The sequence below is a fragment of the Trichosurus vulpecula genome, chromosome 2 (assembly GCF_011100635.1).
Source record: "Trichosurus vulpecula isolate mTriVul1 chromosome 2, mTriVul1.pri, whole genome shotgun sequence".
Lineage (NCBI taxonomy): Eukaryota > Metazoa > Chordata > Mammalia > Diprotodontia > Phalangeridae > Trichosurus > Trichosurus vulpecula.
This window is the reverse complement of record NC_050574.1, coordinates 60,988,541-61,012,630: the sequence shown is the minus strand read 5'-3', so window position 1 is coordinate 61,012,630 and position 24,090 is coordinate 60,988,541. Positions and strand designations below refer to the sequence as shown.

The 24,090-nt window shown below is 43.1% G+C and overlaps 1 protein-coding gene across 1 annotated transcript; it reads right to left on the bottom strand.

The window, feature by feature from the left end:
- Positions 1-8,327: 8,327 nt before the first annotated feature.
- LOC118838298 (40S ribosomal protein S27) lies at positions 8,328-8,665 on the bottom strand. The gene has a single exon (XM_036745544.1). The coding sequence runs from the start codon at positions 8,636-8,638 to the stop codon at positions 8,384-8,386; it is 255 nt and encodes an 84-aa protein (XP_036601439.1). The 5' UTR covers positions 8,639-8,665; the 3' UTR covers positions 8,328-8,383.
- Between the last annotated feature and the right edge of the window lie 15,425 nt (positions 8,666-24,090).

The window sequence follows — 24,090 nt, the reverse complement described above, 5'->3', positions numbered from 1 at the left end:
TTGATTAAACTAGGAGTCTTTGAAAACCTCCCTGCCTCAAGGGAAAGCCTGGTTTGCATGGGTTTGAGTGACATGTTTGTGACACCAGAGGCTTTTAGGTTATGTGGGTTTGAGTCACACATTGTGATTCCCTTTGGCCCTGAACAAGATATATAAACCCAGAGGTTGGTGCTCTCCCTTGGGGCTCTCAGTCACTGGAAGAGTGGCATGGGACTGTGGGCAGCCATTTTAAGAGCCCCCTGGCTTGTAAATCCAGATGTTGATGCTTTCCTGGTAACTATGAACTGTGATTTGGTCTGTTTATATTGTGTTTGTTTGTAATTTGTTTGTATTCACTCTGAAGTTCAGGGTGCTGGCTTTTCCTCCTGAACTAAGTGAATGATATTTGTATGTTGGATTAAGGTAAGATTGTTAACCCCTTAACGTTGCTTTCCTTAGTAAAGCAGATCAAAAGAACCTGTGTTAGCAGCCTTTTGTATGCTGCTGTTGTTGGTTTTACACAGCCACAGTAGCTGCTAGCCAAATTATTACATCCCATCAGATGAACACTGACTGAGTGACTCATGAGTAGCATGGGGTGACTTTGACCCAGAGAACCAGGGAGGGCAAAGGCAAAAAGAAAATCCCATGTACACCAAAATATTCATAGAGGCATTTTTCCTCCTGCAAAGAACTCCACCAAAGAATTGGAAGAAAAGTAAACCAACTGAGGAACAGCCCCAATTGTATGGTATGAGAATGCAATGGATTACGAATCGTGTCATAAGACATGATGAACACGAACAATACAGAGAACCACGGAAGACACATGGACTCATGGGAAAAAGAAGTAAGACCAAGAAATAGATATGACACTCACAACGGTGGAAAAGGAAGAACAATAAAAAAGGGAAATTGAGCAATGGGTAGTTATAAGCACTACTCTTGGCCCCAGAGAAGAAATGAGAGAATGCAAATACCTCTATTTCCTTGCAAAGGTTGGAGACCATGGACACGGAGATGGCATATGCTGTCAGACTCGGTTGATATGTTGGCTAGTTTGGCTTTTTTATTCTTTGTTACAAAGGACACCTCTGCGAAGGCAGTGTGGTGTAGTGGAAAGATTGTGGCTTCTGGAGTCAGAGGAGCTTGGTTCAAATCCTACTTCTAACCCCAAGGAAAATCACATAACCACCTTCAGTCTCAGTTGCACTATATGTAAAATGGGTATGTGTTGGACTAGATGTTTTCTGAGGCGGTTGGGGGGATTATATCTATAAATGAAGGTGATATAAAAACAAAAGATGTCAATAATTTTTTTTTCAGTTGTGGGGGTAATGGTGGCAAGGTTCAGGCATTCCCCCCACAACCATGTTGTGGCTTTGGTTCTTCAGCTTTAGAGACCACACTGGGGATCCTCTTCCTTCTCAGGAAGCCTGCTGCTCAGGGAGTCTTCACTCTCTAGAAGGCTGGGGCCTAAATGCTCAAACTTAGGGACTCTTGAACGTGGGGTCATACACACGGTGGCTCTCAGCATAGTTGCCTTTTTTCCTAGGTGTAATATTCCTCAGTAGGAAATCTTTCACTGCCTTGGCTGCTACTGTCTTTTGGGCTAGAAGATATCCCTCTCAGGACCTCTTTTCTCAAACCATAGTAAGCACGGGCACCTCTGGCATTCACTTTTGCAGAAACTCAATTGCTAAGTATTCTGATGGCAGCCATGTCTCAGGATAGGAACATCCCCTCACTGACTTGTGTATTGGACTGGCCTGTGGTCCAAATCAACGGTAGCCATTACTGGAGGATGGGGGCAGGGGAAGGGGGGATAGGAAGAGAAGAATTTCCTCTCCTACTCTGTTATACCCCCAGAAAAAGGCTAAAGCAAAAAGTAAAGAAGTTCAGGAGACACAGTGAGTGTCAGGCAGAGAGCCAGAGAGTGGCAGCTCCCCAGAAGAGCCGTTGTCTTCAGGACCAGGAGGTGTCCTCTCAGCAAGGTGCTGCTGGGCATTTATTTGCCCAAGCCATGGACAAGTATCTTGTAGAGGTCTCCAAATGAAAACCAGAGTTCTGAAGTCTCATGAGATTAATTGTGGAGCTCCTCAAAAGGATCAAAGACTCCCATGATTAGCCCCCTTTGTGTTCTAAGGGCCCTCCCAGCTCTGATATTCCCTGTTCTAAGGTCTCTCCCAGCTCTGACATTCTGGATTCTAAGGACCCTCCAGCTCTGACATTCTGTGTACTTTATTCAGATTGTCTAAGTTGTTCCTTAACCTAATGAATAAGGAGAGAGGGGGATAGGAGAGGAAGAGAAAAATCCCCAAAATCCCCCCTCAGAAAACTTTGAGGAGCGATGATACATAAAGAAAGATTGAATTAAGTTCTTGGATTGCAGGGAGCTAACCAATACTTAGATTGAAATCTATCCCTCCCTGCCCCCCCTCACTACAAACTTTCCCTCCCTCTCCCCCACCCCCATTTCCCTTCTTAATCAGGGCCCAGGATAGTTAGGGATGAAAGCCAGCTGGGCCCCTTCTTCCCCCTCCCCCATCGGCCCCTGCTTTGTCCTGGGCAGGGCCCAGCAGGGAACAGGAACAGTTACCAACCCCAGCCGGGGCTTCCTAGTTGATAACAAGGTTATAAGGGCAGGTGGGGTGGGGAGGGGAGTGGGAGGGAAAATGGGGAAAGTGGTTTCCCTGTAGCAGCAGCTGCAAAGAAGGACCATGCAGTTTGGAGTCAGCCCAGGTTTAGCTGCGGTGGCCCAGTAGAGGGATAAGCTCACCTCTCCCTTGCCCCTCATCTTACCTGAAGGAAAGAGGGAGGGGCAGGGCTCAGGGTCAGAGGGTTGGGGATGGCGGCCCTCGGGCTGACTGCTTGGCCTATCTCTCCTTTCCTTCCTTTGCCCCATGGGACGTAAGGGGGGCCGGTGCAGAGCCAGGTGCCCCATGGTTCTTACATCCTGGGCAGGCCTGGGCAGTCTCCGGAATGTTGGTGGAGGTGGGGCCAGGGGAGAAGAGAGAGAGGAAGGCAGTCAGTCCCCAGCCTGTGGGGTAAGACATATAGGGCCACCTATCAGCTGGTTGCTATGGGAACCATCTCCCTCTTCCCCCTTCCAATCTACCCCCAGATCAGTGCCCTCAGTTTCCTGGCTGTTTCCAGGAACCCCTGAGGTGTCTGAGGAACAGGTTGCAGTGGAGGGGGGTGGGGGGGTGGCAAACATGCAGATCCCACAGTTTACAGGTCCCTCTTCGGCCAGGTTCTGACTTCTTGACCCTTTTGGCCCCAGAATCTCCTGGTCCCTCTGGCTGGGGGTGCTTCAGCTGCCTTCCCAGCCAGGTACCTCTGCCCACCTGAGGCCTATGGGGGTGGGGGAAGGGGCAGTACTAAAGGGAGAACAGCATGGCCTGCCTTATGGAGCAGTGGAAAAAAAATCACTGGATTTGGAATCAAGAGACTTGGCTCTGAATCCTGACTCTGGCACTTAATCAGCTGAGTGACCTTGGGACCATACCTGGGATTCAGCTTCCGCCTCTGTGAAATGAGGGTGCAGGACTAGACATTCTTCCTATTTGAAGTTGTGACCTGCCATTTTCCTGCCCATCTCAGAACCTCCTGACCCAGCCCTTGCCCTTCCCCAGCGCTGGTGGACTCCCACCCCTACCCAAGGCAGACTCAGAGGCATTCAGACTCAGCCCCCTGACAGCTAGGCCCTGAGCACTGCTCCCCACCCCCCCCAACACACCCAGGGCCCATTAGATTTCTTCTAGGAATTTTCCCTGCTGAAATCAGTTCACTCTGAGACTAAGGCCTGTCTCTCTTCCTGTACCCCCTTCTGGGCCAGTCTCTCCTCCTGCACCCCCTTCTAGCCCAATCCCAAGGAATTGTGCCCTCATGAGCCTCGGAGAAGTCACCCAGATGACTTAAAGATGGGAATGGAGGGATAGAGAAAAGCCCAAGGAGATTCATCCAGGGTGAATAAGATCCAGAGTGAGGAGATCTTGCCCTGAGAAATAGCACAATGCAGCCGAACAAGCTCAGGCTTGTGGGACAGAGGACCTGGGTTCAAATCTCATCCAATAATAACATGTAATATAGTACGTACAATGTGCCGGGTGCTGGCTAAGCACGTTATGAATAGTGTCTCCTTTGATCTTTATAACAACCCTGGGAAGTACCTACCTATGCCTGATCTAGTCTGTACATGGATTACCTTTCTATGAGGGCCGATGAATCCTTCTGGGGGAGATTCTAGGCACAGACCAAACTGAAAGCTGTGTTATAGGCTTGGACCCCAGAATTCAACTCTGGGGGGAGGGACGTGGTGAGCCAGAAAGTATGAAAAGAACCTCACTCTTCTCTCAGGGCTTAGACTCCCCCCAGGTGCCAGAGGTGGAAACCCTTAGGACAGACAAGAGGGGTCGCTATCTTAGCCCCAGGTGTATTAAAGGCTTATAGAAGAAGGAGTTTTACACACAAACCTCTCCAGTTCCTGAAAGAGGAACTGCCTAGTTCTCCATGCCTAGGTATAGCCCTAGCTTAGGGAACTAAGAATGAGGTTGGCAGAGGGAATAGTACTGAGACAAGTTGGGTCCTTTACCTAGAGCTAGTATCCATCCCATCTTCCAAAAGGTCAATGGGCCAGTGTCTATCTGAAGCAGGTAGGTGGTGTAATCTATAGAACGCTAGGCCTGAAGTCAGGAAGACCTGAGTTCAAATCTGGCACCAGAAATTTGCTAGCTGTGTGATCTTGTATAAGTCATTTAAGCTCTACCTGCCTCAGTTTTCTCACCTGTAAAATGGGGATTAAAGGAGCCATTACCTTCCAGAGTCATTGTGAGGTTAAAAGGAGATCATATTTGCAAAGTGCTTAAAATGCTATCTAAATTATAATCATAATATTATTATAATTATTGAAATCTCAATGGGGAAGGGATGCAAGGAGATGATTATCTTTTCCTGGAGAGGAAAGAAGACCCATTATATAATCACAGAAGGTCTGCGCTGGGCAGTGTAATGGACAGTGCGTAGTAAATTGGCTGTTTACCCTCACGTAGGCTAACTGGTATGATGCTAACACCACTTAGATCTCCACTTCTTAATGCGTGCAAAAAATCTTTATTCATTGAAGTATGCAAACAACACCCTCGAAGACAAACCATCCACCCTGAGACATTCCAATAGATTTCTTCTGTCCCTAACTCAACAAGTTTCCTTCCCTCTCTGCTCAGTCAGGCATGAGCGGTCGACTGGCAAGTCTCTGAAATCTCCACCAACCAATCAGCACTTTCTTGAGCCAACAAGTATGTGGGGAAGAAATACAAGAGAGCCAGCCACAGGGGAGACCCAGGAGCTAGCTGATGTCTGGGTCCCTGATGGGTTTTTTTTATGCTTTTAGCTATAGTTGTTTACTACCTAATTTAATCAGTAGTTTACTCCAAAAGTGGGCATCTACGAGGCACAGTGGATAGAACGATGACCCGGGAGTCAGGAGGACTGGAGTTCAAATCTGCCCTCAGATACTTCCTAGCTGTGTGACCCTGTCTGCCTCAGTTTCCTCATCTGTCAAACGAGCTGGAGAAGGAAATGGCAAACCGCTCCAGTATCTTTGCGAAGAGAACCCCAAATGGGGTCACAGAGAGGTGAACACGATTCAAACAACTCAACAACAAATTACTTAAATTTACTGATAAAATTGTTTTGAAATATTTTTTCATTGGTGGTCGGTTTTATCACAGGGTTCGCGTATGCTTATCAGTTGTTTAAGGATACACACCTTTGATGTCATATCCTGCAAGCACCTATCTTATTAGTGAAAAACTGTAACAGTGCCATTAGAAAATGAAGGCTTAAAAAAGTGGAGTTAGTTATTCTATTGATTTGTTGTTCAGTCGTGTCTGACTCTTTGTGAACCCATTTGGGGTTTTCTTGGCACAGATACTACTCTATCATTTTACAAATGAGGAAACTGAGGCAAACAGAGTTAAGTGTCTTGCCCAGGGTCACCCAGCTAGTAAATGTCTGAGATGGGATTCAAACTCAAGTCTTCCTGACTCTAGGCCCTCTCGCTCTGCTGTGCCACCTAGTGGCCTCCTGCTAAATTGATAAACCATCTTATTAAGGTAATAGAACTTATTCTCAATAGATTATCAGCTGTACTAAGCTGATTAATTTATTCCTACTATCTTATAGAGGGAGTGAAACTTAATTTCACTACAGACAAAGCCTCAGACATCCTCTAAACAGGGCCTTGCACACGGTCTGCACGTTTGTAGAATTGAATCAACATCCTTCAGCTTCATTGGTGGTAAATCAGCCTCTGCTTGGAGATGGAAGTGACAGGGAGCTCCCTCTTTGCAGGGGCGTCCACACTGTCACCTCCTGGCTGTTTTTTGGCTTCTGCCTCCTCTGGAGATGGTTCCCCCAAATCCCTCTCTTCCTGTCTCTGAGAAGAGGTGAGCAGCTCCCATGCCAATCTTCAGAGGGTGGCAGAGAGGGCATCTGTGAGGTCACAACTCTGGCCTTCAGAATGAAAGAATAGTCTGTGTAAACACTCTTGGGGAAATTGGGCTGAGAAGCAGAAGACCAGGCGTCCAGCCCTGGCTCTCTCACTGATTTGCTGTGCAGCTTGGGGTAAGTCACTTCCCTCTCTGGGTCTGTTTCTGTCCCTAGCGAATGAGGGGGTTGGAAGAAATGGTTTCTAACGTGCCTTCTGACATGCTCTAAGGTGCCAATCCTGCTCTGACATTTAGTGTATCTGTGCTTCTGAGTTCTAGGGAAAGGCCTTGGGGTGCAGGAAGAGTTACATAAGAACAGGGGTGGGGCCGGGGCAAGGCTGGGCTCGGAGCCCCAGGTGTGCAGTCAGGACCAAACTGGCAAGGCAGTGGGCGGGGCTTCTGGCCGGTCTGAACCTTTGGGCTGTGAGTCACGTGGTGGGGGAAGGGCAGAGAGGACTCCACACCCTGGGAGGAGGCTGGCTAAGGCACCCACTGGGGGAGGGGACAGAGCCCTAGGGGAAAAGAATCGCGGCTCACTGAATGGCAGAGCCCTAGAGGCCATAGAACGTGGAATGGTAAGAGTTGGAAAGGATTGTAGAATATGAAATGTCAGAGGGAATGTCAGAACTGGGGCTGCCCTTAGGACACAGAATGTCAGAGCTTGGAGGTCATTTTACGTAGGAGGAAACTGAGATCCCGAGAGGGGTAATGTCCACAGTCCCTAAGAGAAATAGTGGCAGAAATGGAACTGGATCCCAGTCCTTTGCCTTCTAGCCCATGAGCAATAAGAAGGACTAAAGAGAGTCAGGGAGACTTTAGAAATGGGCCCTGCTTGGGAAGGGGTGGGGCTAGGTGTTAGTAGGTATACTCAGACCTGTCCTGTTTTTAGTACCTGAAGGGCTGTATGGAAATCACAGCGGCACCTAGGTTCTGGATGCATTGCCAGCCCTCACCTCTTTCCTTCTTCCAGAGGGTAGTGTGGCTTTGGGCTCCCACCTCGTGGCCAAAATTGGAACAGCACTTTGGATCGGGGGTTGTGGAGACCCCAGTTACAGAAATCCTGCCCTAGTTAAATGAGAAACTGAAGTGAGTAGAGGCAGCCGGGATATTTAGAGTGCTGCTGGGCTTAGGACCAGGAATATGTAGGTTCAAATCCCTCCTCAGATGCTTATTAGTTCTGTGACCTTGGGCAAGTCCCGTAATCTTCTCCGAGCCTCAGAGGGTAAAATGAGGGTGTTGGACTCAGAGACCTCTCTCTAAGGGCCCTTCCAGTTCAAAATCTATGTCCACATAATTAATCCTATGGTCTGTTGAGTTAGGGCAAAAGGACTGAGAGGCAGAGATAGAATTGTCCTAGAATTGTCCTTCTAAGGTCCTTTCTGATTTAGATTCCAGGATCCTTGGTGATATCAGGCTGTGGGTGCTCACTCCCCAGCCAGGGGCACAGAATAGAAGTGTTACAAGAATTCAGAGGTCAGAGTATTCACCCTGGACCGGCTGGGTGAGAGGTAGGTGGAGGAGATGAAAGAAGCCTTCTTGGAGGAGGTGGGATCTGCATTGGTCCTCGGAGGATGACAGAACAGTTATGTTGGCCGTTAGGTGTACAGTGGTAGACCTGGAGAGCTATAGTCCTGCTCCAGAGGTCCTCACTATCATTTCCTTTTAGCTTCAAGTTCAAATCCTGTCTTAGATACTCGGTAGCTGTGTGGACCTAGGCAAGCCACTTAACCTGTATCTGCCTCAGTTTCCTTATCTTACCCAGGATCATTTCTATCTAACTCCATTGACCAAGATGAGAAAGAGATCATCATCGTCATCATCATGCAACTGGGTGATATCCACTCAATATTATTTTTTTTTTGTATCAAATTTGTTTTATTCTTTACAGTTCCTCATTCATCTTGATTCAGTCGTTAGTGCTGCTTCCGTCTGAAGGAGCATCCTTCTGTAAGTCTGGCCTTGCCTCCGGTAGGCTGACAGAGCACAGTGGAGCACCCGACACAGAGGACCACCGTTTGCGCGTGGCTGAAGACAGTGGTGATTTTGTAGCACCCTGGGCACTTCACGTCCATGAAATACGAGTTGGGACTCTGCACCAGGCGCTTCTTCTTGTGTTTCCGCTTCTCCTCCTCGGGAGAGGGGTGCAGGAGGTCTTTCGCGAGAGGCATGTTGGCGCGGGGAGATCTTCACCGCCGGAAAAGCCACTCAATATTATTAAAGCTAATGTAACACCAACCTCCCAAGATTGTTGTGAGAATCAAATAATATATTTATAAATATATTAGTATATAATATATTTATAAAGGGCTTTGCTAACTTATTTTAAAGTGCTATAAAAGTGCTAGCTATAATGATAATTATTGCTGTGGAAACAAAGGGAGGACGGAGTATTAAGACGCCTGGAATGGTCCACAGCATCCAACGAGACAAGGAGGTACACAGAGAAGAGATCCTGGGAAAATGAGTGAGGAGAATGTCACTAGTGAGCCAGAGAGAGCAGTAGAAGGGTGGGATTGTAGAGCATGGAGGAATGAGTGGGGGTGAGAGGTGGGGGGTGTGGGGAAGTGGAGGGAGCCAAGATAGATGGTGTTCTTCCCAGATGTTTAGCTGTAAAAGGGGAGCAGAGAGATGGATCCGTAACCTGAAGGAGTCTCCGGCTAGAGAGAAGGCTCCTTAGGACAGGGAGCCCAGAGCTAATTTGTAGGCCAACGGTAGGGAGCTGGTAGATAAGGAGAGGTTGAAGGTAAGAGATGGTTGAGTGATGCAGCAAGGTCACAGAAGAGACAGGAGGGCACAGATAGAAGGGTTAGTTTTGGCCGACTGAGGGTGTTGGTTAATAACACACAATATCTAGACAGCTGAGTCTGTTATCAGGAAGGCTTGAGTTCAAATCCAGCCTTAGCTTTGTGACCCTGGGCGAGTCAGTTGACCTCAGTTTGCCTCAGTTTCCCCAACTGGAAAATGGAGATAATAACATCTACCTTGCAAGGTGAGGATCACATCATGAGATGATAATTGTAAATTATTAGCACATAGTAGGCATATGCCAATGCTAGCTATTAATGATACAAGCAATAACAGCAGGCATTTATTAAGCGGTCACTGTGTGCCAGGCACTGTGCTAAGTGCTGGGAATATAAAGAGAGGCAAAAACATGCTCCCTCCCTCAAGATGCTTACATTCTAATGGTGGAAATGACATTCAAATAACAAAGGAAATGCAAGATTATACAGAGTCCATAAAAAGGTCATTTCTGAGGGGAGGCTCTAGCCGTGGGAAGGACCAGAGATTTTCCTACAGAAGGTGGGATTTGAGCTGAGCCTGGTAGGAAACCAGGGGAAAGGATGTGACACAACAAGGCAGAGTTCCAGGCATGGAGCCCAACCCAGGCAGGAACAGGAAGAAGGCCTTGGGCACCGCCCTGCTTGCTGGTGGTAGGCAGACAACTAGTGAGGGGCAACCTAGGCTCGGTTACTTCCTAGATGTGTCCCCTACTCCTCTTTCTGCCTCACGACACTGCTGCTACATTTCCCTTTCCTGACCCTCTTCCTATCAGTGGGTTCAGAAGGATTTACCTGGCACCAGGCATCGTGCTAAAATCTGGAACTACAAAGAAGGACAAAGCATAGTCCCTGCGCAAATAACTGGCTGGTATCTTGGCGTGGAACATCATCAATCTACCTCATAATCATCAGCCCAGATCTATCTTCTCACATTAGTGTGGGAACTCCTTGAGGGCAGGGCCTGTCTTTCTACCTGCTTTTATATTCCTAGAGCTTAAAGCAGTGCCTGGCACATAGTAAGCACTTAATAAATACTGGTTGACTGACTGACGTTGATGCATAAACACTTAGGAACAATGCTTTTAATTTGTTGTTGTTGTTGAGTCACTTCCGATTCCTGGCAGAGATACTGGAGTGGTTTGCCCTTTCCTTCTCCATCTCATTTGACAGATAAGGAAACTGAGGCAAGCAGCAGTAAAGTGTCTTGCCCAGAGTCACTCAAGTAGTAAGTGTCTGAGACTGGATTTGAACTCAGGTCTTCCTGACTCCAGGCTCAGGGCTCTATCCACTGAGACACTTAGCTTGCCCCTAATGCTTTTGATAGGAGTTGCCATAACAGGTACTTATGTTCTCCAAGCCCCATGGAATAGAAAACCCTCACAGTATAAAGATCTTTTGGAAGAAATTAAAGTCTTGTATGAACAGGATGGAGTGTATCCCAACCCGTCTGCTATGGAAAGTTTTCCAGAGATGCTTCTCAGTGACTCTAGAGTTGAACTAGTATCCCAATATTTTTATTCAATTACAAAAAGCAATCATTTTATAGTAATCATTTAAAGCATTTATAATAGTTTGCAAAATATTCAGAATAGTGACTTGTCTCAGGACCATTTCTGTCTAACTCCATTGACCAAGATGAGAAAGAGCTGCTGATGATAATAATATCATTTAATATTATCATGCAACTTGGTAATATCCAAGCAACTGCCAGATCCTATCAATTCCACCTCTCCCATCCACTCATCCATCCATCCACCCATCCATCCATCCACCCATCCATCCATCCATCCACCCATCCACCCATCCATCCATGCACCCATCCCTCCACCCACCCATCCATCCATCCACCCATCCATCCATCCACCCATCCATCCATCCACCCATCCACCCCATCCATCCATCCATCCACCCATCCACCCATCCATCCATGCACCCATCCCTCCAGCCATCCATCCATCCATCCACCCATCCACCCATCCATCCATGCACCCATCCCTCCACCCATCCATCCATGCACCCATCCCTCCACCCATCCATCCATCCATCCATCCACCCATCCACCCATCCATCCATCCATCCACCCATCCATCCTTTTCTTTCCAGTCAATCCACAGCCCCCCAAGGTGGAGTGACCTCATTATCTGGCTATTGCAACAGTCTCTTAACTGGTCTCCCTACACCCTGCCTCTCCTCTCTCCCAGCCACTTTCCATATTGCTACTAAATTACTATTCTCAAAGAACAAGGCTGACTATATCATTGCCTTGCTCAAGAAACCTCAGTGGCTCCCAATTGCCTCTAAGATGAATACCAGCTTCTCTGTTTGGCATTTAAAACCCCTGACAATCTGATTCCAGCTTCTCTTTCTAAGCTATTGTACTCCACCCTCCAGCCAAACTGGCCTGCCTGTTTTTCCAGGTGCCAGATAGTTCATTTTCTGCCCTGACTTTTGCCAGGCTGACCCTATGCCTGGACTGCTCTTCTTTCTCACCTCGGCCCCACTCAAGGGCTCTCTGCTTCCAGAGACCTTTCCTAATTCCCCTGAATCCCCAGTGACTGGGTATTGATTTTATTTATATCCTGTATTGGCTTCTCTGTGAATATATAGATATGTATATATATATGTGTGTGTGTGTGCATATATGTGTACATGTGTATAGATGTTTGTATATGTGTGTATGGGTGTACATATGTGGGTATATATGTGTGCACATATGTGTATGCATATTGTATACACATGTGTACATATGTGTGTATACACTTGTGTGTGTGTGTGTGTGTGTGTGTGTAGGCTCCTTGAAGGCAGGCACCATCTCAGTTTGATGTTTCTATCTGCAGCCATGTGGGCTGGCACAAATAAGCCAGCTACTTAATAAACGCTTATTAATTGATAAAACATCGGATTAAGAAGAAGTGTAGCACAGTGGATGGCCATCTAGCCTCAAATTAATAGCCAATAATAATATGAGCTGGCATTTATACAGTACCTACTATGTGCTGGGCACTGTGCCAAGTACTTTTTTTTAAATAAATGTTATCTTGTTTAATCCTCCCAACAACCCTAGGAAGTAGGAACTGTCATTGGCCACATTTTCCAATTTAGGAAACTGAGGCAAACAGATGTTAAGTGACCTGCCTGAGGTTATATAACTAGTAAGTGTTTGAACTCAGTCTGGCTGATGTCAGTGCTCTATCCACTGCACTACCCAGCCATTCTAAATTCACCTTTATGGTCTCCCTTTCTGTAGCAGAAATAATAATAGAGAGACAGCATAGTGTGAAGGATAAAAGGGATGGCCTATACGAGTTGGGAAGATGACGGTTCAGAGCCTGCCTTTGACATTTTTTGGTTTTCTGACCATGGACAAGTCATGTAACCTCTAAGTGCTCCCAGGAAACTCTCTGAGCCAAAAAGTTACAGAAGAATGGCACCCTGATTTGGTGGAGGAAGCTTTCACACTGGGAGTTCCCTATATTGATGGAATCAAAGGCTTAGACCAGAAACAAAAACTAAACTTCCCATACTGGGCCAAAAGAATTCCTCAAAGAATCCATTGCTAGTTTACTGCTCCAACCTTCCTGCTACACACACACAACCACCCATATATTCCATTCCCCCAATCTTCATCGGTCCTCCCTCCTCCCCCTCCCCAAGCTCAGCTATACTTTTGCCATGACCTCTTGGCCTTTTTCCCATTTGGGGCAGCGAAAAGCAGTAAAGCCGGCATTTTACTCTGGGTCTCCCAACATGCCCTGCTAAATCTGTTCTCATTTATGATTTGACCTCGAGACCTGGGGTGATGATACTTTGAGGACAAAGAGACAAGAATGGCCTAGCTTTGCTTAAGCTCACCATGACCCTGCCTGCCCCTCCCCGTCCCCGGGACAGCCCCAGAGGCTGCTTACCAGCAGATGAAGCCCAGATGAAGCCAGGAAGGGCAGCAGAAGCCCCTGAGGAATTAACCCTTTCAGCGCTGCTGTACCACAGCAGTGCCCCACTGGCCTGACTGGTGACGGTCTCAAAGGGTTCACAGATTCGACAGACCACAGCTGTGCTTCGCTTCCCTCCCAGCGCATCTTCTCTGTCTGGCCAGAATCGGGATTAACTCAGACCTGCCAGGACCACTGGAACAGGCAATGTGCTAAAACCTCTAGCTCCACTCACGACTCCAGTTAATTTTCCAAAGAAAAATGGCTAATATGTATTAGAATGTTAAGCTCCTTAAGGGCAGAGATTATCTGTGCTTTTGTACTTCTAGCCCTAGGTGCCCACCATAGTTTTTGGAACATAATAAGCATTTAATAAATACTTGTTCCATTCATCCTCACCTTCCTCCCTTCCTCCCTCCTTTCTTTTCTTTCTTCCTCCCTCCTTCCCTGCCTCTCTCCTTCCTTCTCTTTTTCTTTCCTCCTTCCTTCTCTTCCTACCTTCCTTCCTTCCTTCCTTCCTTCCTTCCTTCCTTCCTTCCTTTCTTCTGTCCCCCCACCCCCAGACACTTTCAACCATTCTTTTTGTACTAGAAGCAAGAGGAAAAATTTCTTTTGAGATTTGTCCACAAGACTTCAGGCAATAGCTCATGCTAGAAACCAGACCAGAAACAGAAAATAGGGATAGAATGTGGGGACATTCCAGGCTCTGAGAGCAGCCAAGTGGGGACCCGTGTAGGGAGACAAGTCTGGCTGAGGTGGCTGAGACAGGCAGCTTCTGAAAACCCCAACAATGAGAAGTGTGGGAGACCATCACCTCCAGGAACACCTCCTGGCTTCTCCCCCACTTACACTCTTGCAGTCCAACACCTGGGGCCCACACCAGCTCTGATCCCCCTACCTCCCTTCCACAGTCTGAATATATAAGAGGAGGTTCTGGATTAGAACCAGACCAAGCCCTCATGTAGGAGCACTGACATTTTCCCCCTTGCAAATTCAGTATGTTAAACAAACTATAAATATGGAGGGTATTGATTGAAATATGAAATTTCCCATATTTGAGGTAGGGGCTCTTGACCTATAAATATTCCTATTTTAGCGATATCAGTCTAATTTCCATTAAACTGTGAGCTCTCTGAGAGCAGGAACTTAGCACAGTGACTGGCACACAGTAGGCACTTAATAAATGCTTGCGTCAGTCCTGGGCAAGAATCCAGAACCCAATCAGCAAGAGATTCTTTCCCAGCCATTGAGTTTGGCAGAATGGGGGCCTTGTGTATGCACGTCATAGAGGATCCTCTGAGTATGAGTCACAGGGACTTTGATGAGACCGCTGATGTGGTAGTTTGTGTATGCTGCCACCTGGTGGATGAGTGGTATATTGTGTTCCCTCTTTAGTTCATTAAGTGATTGGTTAATCATTAAGCGATTAAGATCTCTCTGTAAGTTTTCAATACATGAACTGGATTGGACTGCTTATAATTCTGCAGTGCCCCAAGTATTACATGGGGCTTACGCACAATACATATTTTAATGCTTTGGTATAATCATGCACAGTAGCTTGGAATGGTAGGGAAAATACTACACTGAGATCAGAGAACCTGAGTTCAAATTCCAGTTTTGCTGCTTAATATCTGTATGACCTTGGACAGATCACTATACCTAGAGAGACAGAGCATTTATTAAGCATTTACTATCTACCAGGCACTATGATGAGCATTAGAGGTACAAATAGAAACAAAGAAGATATTCCCCATGCTGAGTACCTTCCTCCCTCTCTACCTCTTTCAGCTTCTTCCCCTAATAGACTGTGAGCTCCTCTAGGGCAGGGATTGTCTTTTGCCTTTCTTTGTATCCCCAGCCTTTAGCCCAGTGCCTGGCACACAGTAGGTGCTTAATAAATGCTTATCGACTGACTGAAGAGGTAGATAAGTCCAGAAAGTGAGTCCAGTGTGGAGTGAAATGAATGTGGCTGGAGAAAAGGTGGTCCAGGCTAGGGACTCCCCCAATCAGGAGACTGGGCTTCAGGGCAAAGGTATCTCCTGGGTGGAAAGCCTGCTGGTGAGGAGATGAAGAAGTTACCCATCTCTGAGGAAACTGAGGTAAGATCTCAGCTCCTTATCTGTGAAATGTAGGAGTTGGACTAGACGACCTCTAAGCCCCCTTTCAACTCTAACTATGATCCTAACATCACTGTGTGTCCCTTCCTCCACCAGAACACGTTACCTTGGCTGATTGTCAGCAATGTCCTGCAAGAAATACTCCATAAAGGATCTACTCAACATTTTAGGCCTTTTAAACTTTTTAAAAATGCCAGGACAACATTCAAGATGTTTACCTGTTATTCCTCATTCTAACTATATTAATTAATTAATATTATAATAATGTTATTTATTTGTAAATTCTTGGCTAAGGGTCTGTCAAGAAATATAAATAATATTATAATATGCTTTAAATGCACTATAGAACTTGATTAAATTATACTCAACAAATAATATAATTATATATGTATATATTTTATATGCATATACTGTATTATATTATATATGTATATATATATATATTTCAAATGGCACAGTGCATAAGTGTCTAAAGAAAGAGATAGCCAAATTACAAAAAGATACTAATAGGAAAACAAAAATTTACTGTTTCTGGATACCGAGCTGCATATATCTAACAAAAATATAAACAAGAAAGAAAATACAGAGCTGAATGGAGAATTGGAAAAATTAGAACTGAAATACATTTGACAATTTCTAAGTGTTAAGAGTAAAAGAATACACATATTACTTAAAACTGACCATGTTCTAGAACATAATGAAATAAAGGGGGAAAATTATAAAAAATATCCTTCACATATCAAAATACAATATATTGTAACCAGTAAAGGAAACATGGGCAAAGGATACTAATCTAAACGGAAACTCCTAATAAAACTCTTAAACAATGAATGGGTCAAAGAATAAATCCTAGAAACAATAAATAATTGTTTAAAGAAAATGGTAACAGTGAGATTATATACAAAATTTGGGGCCAGTAGATATGGGCCACACCAGTCTTCCATGTTAGTGCCATTAGTTGCTAAGATGATGAAGGTCAGAGGCAAATGGGAAATGTTTGTTCAACAGTCCCACAAAAGGTCTCCACCTTTGGGCAGAGAAAGTGTAACAGGTGCAACATGCTATCTGGGATATTTTACATTTTCTGTACTTACTACACTTGTGGGAAGTTGTTTGTTGGTTTGTAAATCTCATGCAAATTTCTGTTAAAAAATTTCTTTTTAAGTATTAATAATTAATTATATTAGCATATTAATTAATAGCTAATTAATAAATAAACCCATAACATAATATTATATAATAAAAATAATTTATCATTAATCTGTAAATAAATAAATAAAAAGCAGCCTGGGTGCTGGGGAGCCTGTTACCCCAATGTGGGTAAACTATTGACATGAGCCTTACTTAACTTTTGTTTTAGAGATTTCATTGGTGTTCTACACTGAGGAGAGGGCAGAACCAAAGAGAGTACCTGAAACTTCTAGGAACAGACCTCCAGGATTAGATCCAGTCCACATGAACACAAAATCTCTTGGCAGGCCCCTCGGCTATAGGGTAACACAATAATTTGAGTAAAAGAATATTATAGCAATAAAGGGAACAAAAATAACTCAGTATAAGAAAAAGATATCACAGAAAAACTAACAAAGAAGCCAATAAAATGGGAGAAAATGCAAGCAAACAAGAAAAGGGTCCAATACTATGGGCTAATACTTCTGAGGTGAGATCCCTGAAAAAAGGGGAAATTTTTACAATAAATGTTACAGAACCCTTAGAAATATCATTGGAGCAATTGTAAGAACCTTCAGAGAGGTTCAGAAGAGCAATAAAATAATTAAAAGAAGAATTAAAGATGCACATTAGAGCCCTCTACTGAGGTCCCTCTAAGAATCAATGAGGTAAACAAAAGTAGAGAATTTAGAGTAAACAATGAAAAATCTCCAAAATGTTGGATTCTCTGAAAAATGAAAACAATAAATTTGGATATAAAAATGAAAAGGTAGAAAACAAATTAGCTAAACAACAAAATACCACCAACAGGAGTGGAATTGCTTCATGATATCACTACAAACCAAAATTGCTACAAACTGAGTTTGAAGATAGAACATGAAGAAATAGTCTAAGAATTATAAGTCTTCCAGAAAAGAATGATAAAATTAAAAACCTGAACTTTCAGAAATCACTCAAGAACATTGACCCTAAGTATTGGAATCATAGGGCAAAAATCGCAATTGATAGAATCCATATAACACTGATGGATAAAACCCATGTTTAGTTAATCAAGAAACCTCATGATTAAACTACAAAATTTCAAAAACAGACAATAATTTTTGCAAGCAAGTAGGAGAAAAGCTTTCACCTGGCAAGGAAAATCAGCCTGAAACACATGACTATTCCTTCGCTTTGAGAAATTGAAGAGAAAATTGGATATGATGTTCTGAAAAGATCAGTTTGCAACACACACACACACACACGCACGCACGCACGCACACATGAAACCAATAGCCTTCCAAACTGACAGTCATAAATGAAAAAATATGAGGTAACAGGAGTTCGGCTCAGCCATGGAGGGAGTTCTCTTTAGGGATGTCATAGAGCTATCCTCTTGATGGGTGGTGAAGTGCAGCAGAAGTTTCATAATGGGTGTCAAAATGGGGCAATGGGCATTGCAAGGAAGCCTCCTATCCTGGACAGGAGAATTGCTTCTTTGAAATATTTCCCACTCTATGGGAGATATTGTCAGAATCGCTGGTCCCTAGAGTCACTAGGAAGGCCATTGGAGGGGGTCAGGGTGGGAAGGACATAGATTCAGAGAGATCAAGCGCTGACCTCAGAATAGGCCGATAGTGAATCATACACATTGACTCAATGCAGAAATCTTTCTTTGTTTAGTTGTGTTCAACTATTTGTGACCCCATTTGGGGTTTTCTTGGCAAAGATACTAGAATGGTTTACCACTTCCTTCTCCAACTCATTTTACAAATGAGGAAACTGAGGCAAATAAGGTTAAGTGACTCGCCTAGGGTCACATAACTAGTAAGCATCTGAGGCTGGATTTGAACTCAGGCCTGATTCCAGGCTTGGTGCTCCAGCTACTGTGCCACCCAGCTGCCCAGAAATCCTTCTACCATAACACATTGCCTTCTTCGTGACTTAGCAATCAACTTGAGATTCCAGGGCACTAACCTTTGTTAGAATGTGGTACCTTCTATGAAGCACATGGATATACTATTGCTGAGAGATATTTTTCCCACCTTTGCTAGCCTTTTGACAAGAGGATGCGAGGAATTTCCAACTGGTCCCCAGCAACTGGGGCTCCTATTAATTTGTTGACAGAGGTTCAGGAAGATAGACTCTTATTAAAGGAACCTCTCCTCTCTGTAGGATTTTTTTTTTAATGGAAATGGCCACATCCCTTGTTTGAATATTTCTTATTCACAGCTTTCCTCTCCCTTGTACTTCTAAGAGGTGGACAAGAGGGGCAGCTAGATGGCGCAGTGAGTAGAGCACTGGCCCTGGAGTCAGGAGGACCTGAGTTCAAATTTGACCTCAGACACTTGATACACTTATTAGCTGTGTGACCTTGGGCAAGTCACTTAACCCCAATTGCCCTGCCTTCCCCCCTGCAAAAAAAAACCAAACCAAAACAAAAAAAGAAGTGGACAAGAGGATTTCCATCCCCCACCCCCATCCCCAGCAGCAATGGCAACTCATAGCAGAAGCATATGGCAATGGGAGACATCTGATTGCCCAGGCAAGCCTGGTACTGGAATTCCTGGAAACTTGTGTTTTCTTTTCTGAGCACACCTGAAACTAGTAATTCTGAAAAATGGACATTTCCAACCGAGGCAGTCATCTCACCAAAGAACCTGAGTTGCTGAGGTCCTGGGTTGGTTACCAGCCAGCTGGGGGGAGATTTCCATAATGGCATTCTTAGAGGGGGAGAGGAGCACCCACAGACCTCTGTAGCTGAAAGACTGAAGCCATGCCTTGGCTGAATGTATCTGGACCTTGTCAACCCCCCTGGATAATTGCTGTGAGTTGAGTAGACAATGCAGGTCCCAGGAGAAATATTTAGTTTGACAGTCCCACTAAGGGTTTTTTGCCTTCCTGTGGGAGCAGAATGAGTATAATGGTATATTTGAATGTTTTCATTTTCTTTTATTTGCTCTCATGTACCTATGAGTCCTTTTCATCTTACGTTTCTTCTGTGGTGGAGAAAATAAAAAGCTATCTTCTATCTGATACTTATCTTGGACACTTAGTACCTTTGTGGGAGGGGACCTTGTTAATGTCCATTTATGGAGATCCTAGACAGGCTGTACCTACCAAACTTTGTTTTAGATATTTTCCTGGAGAAATCCAGAAGGAGCAATGATAAGCCAGAAAGAAGTTGAACCTCCCTATGGGTTAGGCCCCCAAGGTTGAACACAGATCTGCTTGAGAACAAAGTTCTCTGGGGAGCCTCAGGGTCATAAATGACACAATATTTCTAGGAATGGGATTTCTCATTCCCAGAAGATCTTTCAAAATAAGAGATGGGAAAGGGAGCGAGGAAAAGACAAGTAATCACAAAAGAGAGATTGGATACAAGAGGGGACAATGCTTTTGTTTTCCATAAACTCCACCTTTTATGAGGAACATAAAGAGAAAACAAACGTATAAGTGTGTACACAATAAATGGGAGATTAGATTGTAGAAGATCCTAAGGGGTGGTAGAGAAAGAGTAAGGAAGGACATCAATTAGATCGACTTTTCTTTTAAAGGGGTGCCACAAATGAATGTTATTCAAATCTAGAGAGTGAATGGAGGAGTGAAATAGGGAGGATTCTGTTTCACATTCTTATCCGGATTGAGAAAGGGCATATTTTTTTAAAAGAGAGAAGAAAAACGTAAAGTAAATCGAAGAAATAAAGGATTTTGTGTGGAAACGAGGTAGTGGGGTGAGATTGTGTGAAGACAGTGCAAAGAAACTAGGATCAGATGAGTGTGGGCAAAACAAATCACAAAGTATCAGCTAACTTTAAAAGAGAAGAAACATATAAGAAATAGAAATACTATATATTATGATAAGCACATGACATAACCTAATAAAATTTGATGGGGGGAAATACCAAATTATTATCACCTTCAATGTGAATAGATCAGATTTTCCAACAAAATGAAAGAGAAAAGAATAGATAATAAAACAAAATCCAACAGTTTGCTACTTGTAAGAAACACACTTAAACTATATATGTAGATACATTTAGAGTAAAAATGAGGGGCTAGAACAAAATTTATTGCTTCAGTTGATTAAAAAAATGTAGGAGTTACAAATGTTGTTTCAGGTAAGGCAGCAACATAGACTGATGTCAAGAAATATAAATAAGGGTATTATAATATGCTTAAAGGCACTATAGAACTTAATTAAATCCTACTCAACAACTAATATAATTATATATATGTATGTATATATATATATATATATATATATATATATATATATTTCAAATGGCATAGTATATAAGTGCCTAAAGAAAGTGATAGCCAAATTACAAAAAGATACTAATAGGAAAACAATAATTTACTGTTTCTGGATACTGAGCTGCATATATCTAACAAAAATATAAACAAGAAAGAAAATACAGAGCTGAATGGAGAATTGGGAAAATTAGAATTGAAATATGTTTGACAATTTCTGAGTGAAAATATTAAAGAATATACATATTGCTTAAAAACTGATCATGTTCTAGAACATAATGAAATAAAGGGGGAAAATCAGAAATTATAAAAAATATCCTTTATATATCCAAACACAATATATTGTGACCAATAAAGAAAACATGGGCAAAGGATACTGATCTAAATGGAAACTCCTAATAAACTCCTAAACATGACTGGGTCAAAGAATTAATCCTAGAAACAACAAATAATTGTTTAAAGAAAATGGTAACAATGAGATTACATATAAAAATTTATGAGCTGCAGCTAAGTATTTCTCAGAGGAAAATGTACATATCTCAAATTATGTGTTAACAAAATAGTAAAAGAGAAGATTAAGGAGCTGAGCAAGCAAAGTAACATACTAGAAAATGATAAAATAAAGAACTTCAAAACAAATAAAAAAGAAACTTTGAAAATCAGGAAAGAAATAAGCAAAATTGAAAATACAAAATGGCATTGAACTGATGATAAGCAAAACAAAGAGCTGGTTGTTGTTGTTTTTTAAACAATAACAAATAGTTTTACTGAACTGATTTTTTTTTCTCTTCTTTGTTATTCTTTGTTATAAAGGATGGCTTTCCAGATGGGGGTAGGGAATATTCAGAAATGAAGGTGATGGAAAAAATCCATCAATGACATTTTTCAAAGGCTGACAGCCAGAGTGACCAATAACAATATTAGTTGACTTGATTTTTTAAAGACAAAAGTCAAATTGCAGAAATAAAAAATGAATCAAATACTCAAGTGTATCTGTGATCTCATCAGTTCAGGAGTTGCCTCCAGTGATGAAGATTGAAGCCCATCCATGCCTGTTCATCCTGTGAGAGTCTTGTCTTCGTCTCCCTGTAACTTCATCAAGGGTGTCCACAATTTGAACTCAGGAAGACCTGAATTAAAATCTGGCCTCAACCCTTAGTAGCGGTGTGACCCCGGGCAGGTCACTTAGCCTCTGTTTGCCTCAGTTTCCTCAACTGTAAAGTGAGGCTAGTAGCAGCGCCTACATCCCAGGGTTGTTGTGAAGATCAAATGAGATAATATTTGTAAAGTGCCTGGCACAGAGGAGGTTCTATATAAATACTTATTCCCTTCTCTTCCCTTCCCCCACAATGAAGTTTCAGAGTAGAACTTCTGTAGAGGATTAATATTCTGTACTATTATGTGATCCAGCCCAGTGCACCAGTTTTGGGGACTTAGAGGTTTCCACAGATAAGGGAACCTGGCCAAATGATGCTAACAGCGATAGATCTTTATTTGGCACATTCTGAATGCACACAGGGAAAGTGGAAAGCATAAGGTCTAACTTAAGATAGCTGTAGCATGAGGAGGTAAGGCATGGGAAGAGGGTTTCAGGGCAAAGAATATATCCAGACCATAGTTGTTGGAGAGATAAAGGATACAACCAGTTTTCCAGAGGGGACAGTATAGAACTGTGATTCACCTGAGAGATACAACATGTATCTTGGGTGAAATCATCTCTGCATCATGGAGGGAGGAAGGAGGAGGTCAGTGACCCTTTGGGAGGAACCTTCCTGATCATGCATCAAGGACATGCCAAGGTCTTTTCACTTCTACAATTCAGTACAGGGACATCTGGTCCTGACTCATAGAACAAAGCAACTCCATAATGGGGTAGAGGGGAGAGTTAGCGAATGGAGCAGGATGTCTTTCAGGTATTTGCTTGGGTTCTCTGTAATGTCACAGCTTACAGTTAGAGGGTACTTGGGACATGGAGGTTTCTGACATAAAAGTTTCTAGCTATTGAGATTCCAAAAAAAAGGGGCAAGGTCAGAGTGCCAGGAGAGAGGAGGAGGGTGTATCTAGAAGAGAGAAGGTCTGTTGCAAGAAAGGTGAGGCCCAAAAAGACCAGAGAGGTTTTTTAGACTACTATCTTATGTAATGGTGAGGAGCAATTATTATAAAAATGGTATACTCAAATACCCAGTGGATCTGTGATCTCATTGAAATGAGGTAAACTATTCTTGGTTAAAAATCTTTATATCTTTCTCCTGGAATACCATATTTCAAGCTCTCCTCTACTTTACAGGACAACTGTTAGGTCTTGTGTTATCCTTACTATAGCTCCCTCACACTTAAATGCTTTCTTTCTGACTACTTGCAATACTTTTTCTTTGACTTGGTAGTTCTAAGATTTTGCCTATGATGTTCTTGGTAGGTTCCATTTTGGGATTTCTCTCAGGAGGTGACCAATTGATTCTATTTTCACTTTACCCTCTGGGCAAGTTTTCGTTCTTGATTTTCTGAAATGTTGTATCTCAGCTTTTTTTTGTTGTTGTTGTTGAAGTTTTCAGGTAATCCAGTGATCGTTAAATTACTTTTCCTTGACCTGTTTTCTAGGTCTTTGTTTTTGGTAGGAGATAACTCACATTTTCTTCTATTTTTCTAGTCTTTAAATTTTGTTTTGGTATTTCCTATTGTCTCATGGAGTCATTGATCTCTGTCTTGTCCAACTTAATTTTTTAAAAGTAAAAGACAAATATTTTATGTGTTTTAAGAGAAATCACAGAATTCCTATCTAATTTTTTAAGGCTCTTATTCCTCTGATCCTAGCCCAATTTAAAGCCCAAATTAAAAGCCCAAATTCTTTTGAGTGGTAATAGATCTCTTCCAAGAGGATCTTCAGTGTTTTAGAGCTCAATTCATTCAATACAATGTCATCTACAAAATCCTTTGGGGGGACCTCATCACCCATAAGGACTACCTCTTCAATTTGGACGTTGCATTGGATCTCCTTTATCACACTGGAAAATATCTTTACCAAGCATGTATCTCACTGTTTTATGCCTCTCCTGATGTTTGAGATCAAAGGGTCCTTGAATAAGGCTATTTCTTTAAAAAAAAAAAAAGATCAAAGGAATAAAGAATAAGACCTTTTCTGCTCTTTTAGGAAATCTTCTAGGAAATCTTGAGTGATTTTGATTCATGCACGGGGGGAGAAAAAGTGTAGCATGGACTGTTCTTGATGAAATTATGCTGGCTCTTAGCGAGGAACACTTTCTGCTTTAAATGTTCATAAACTATCCTTTCAACAACATGTTTCAAAGTTTTACAAGGAATTGAGTCAAACTCTCTCATTGTCCTATCTGCATTTTGAAGACTCTGTCCTTTCCCCTCTTTTCAGAATTGG

What these genes read in the sequence shown, in the direction of transcription:
- LOC118838298 (XM_036745544.1), bottom strand. Translation starts at nt 8,638, where the DNA reads ATGCCTCTCGCGAAAGACCTCCTGCACCCCTCTCCCGAGGAGGAGAAG.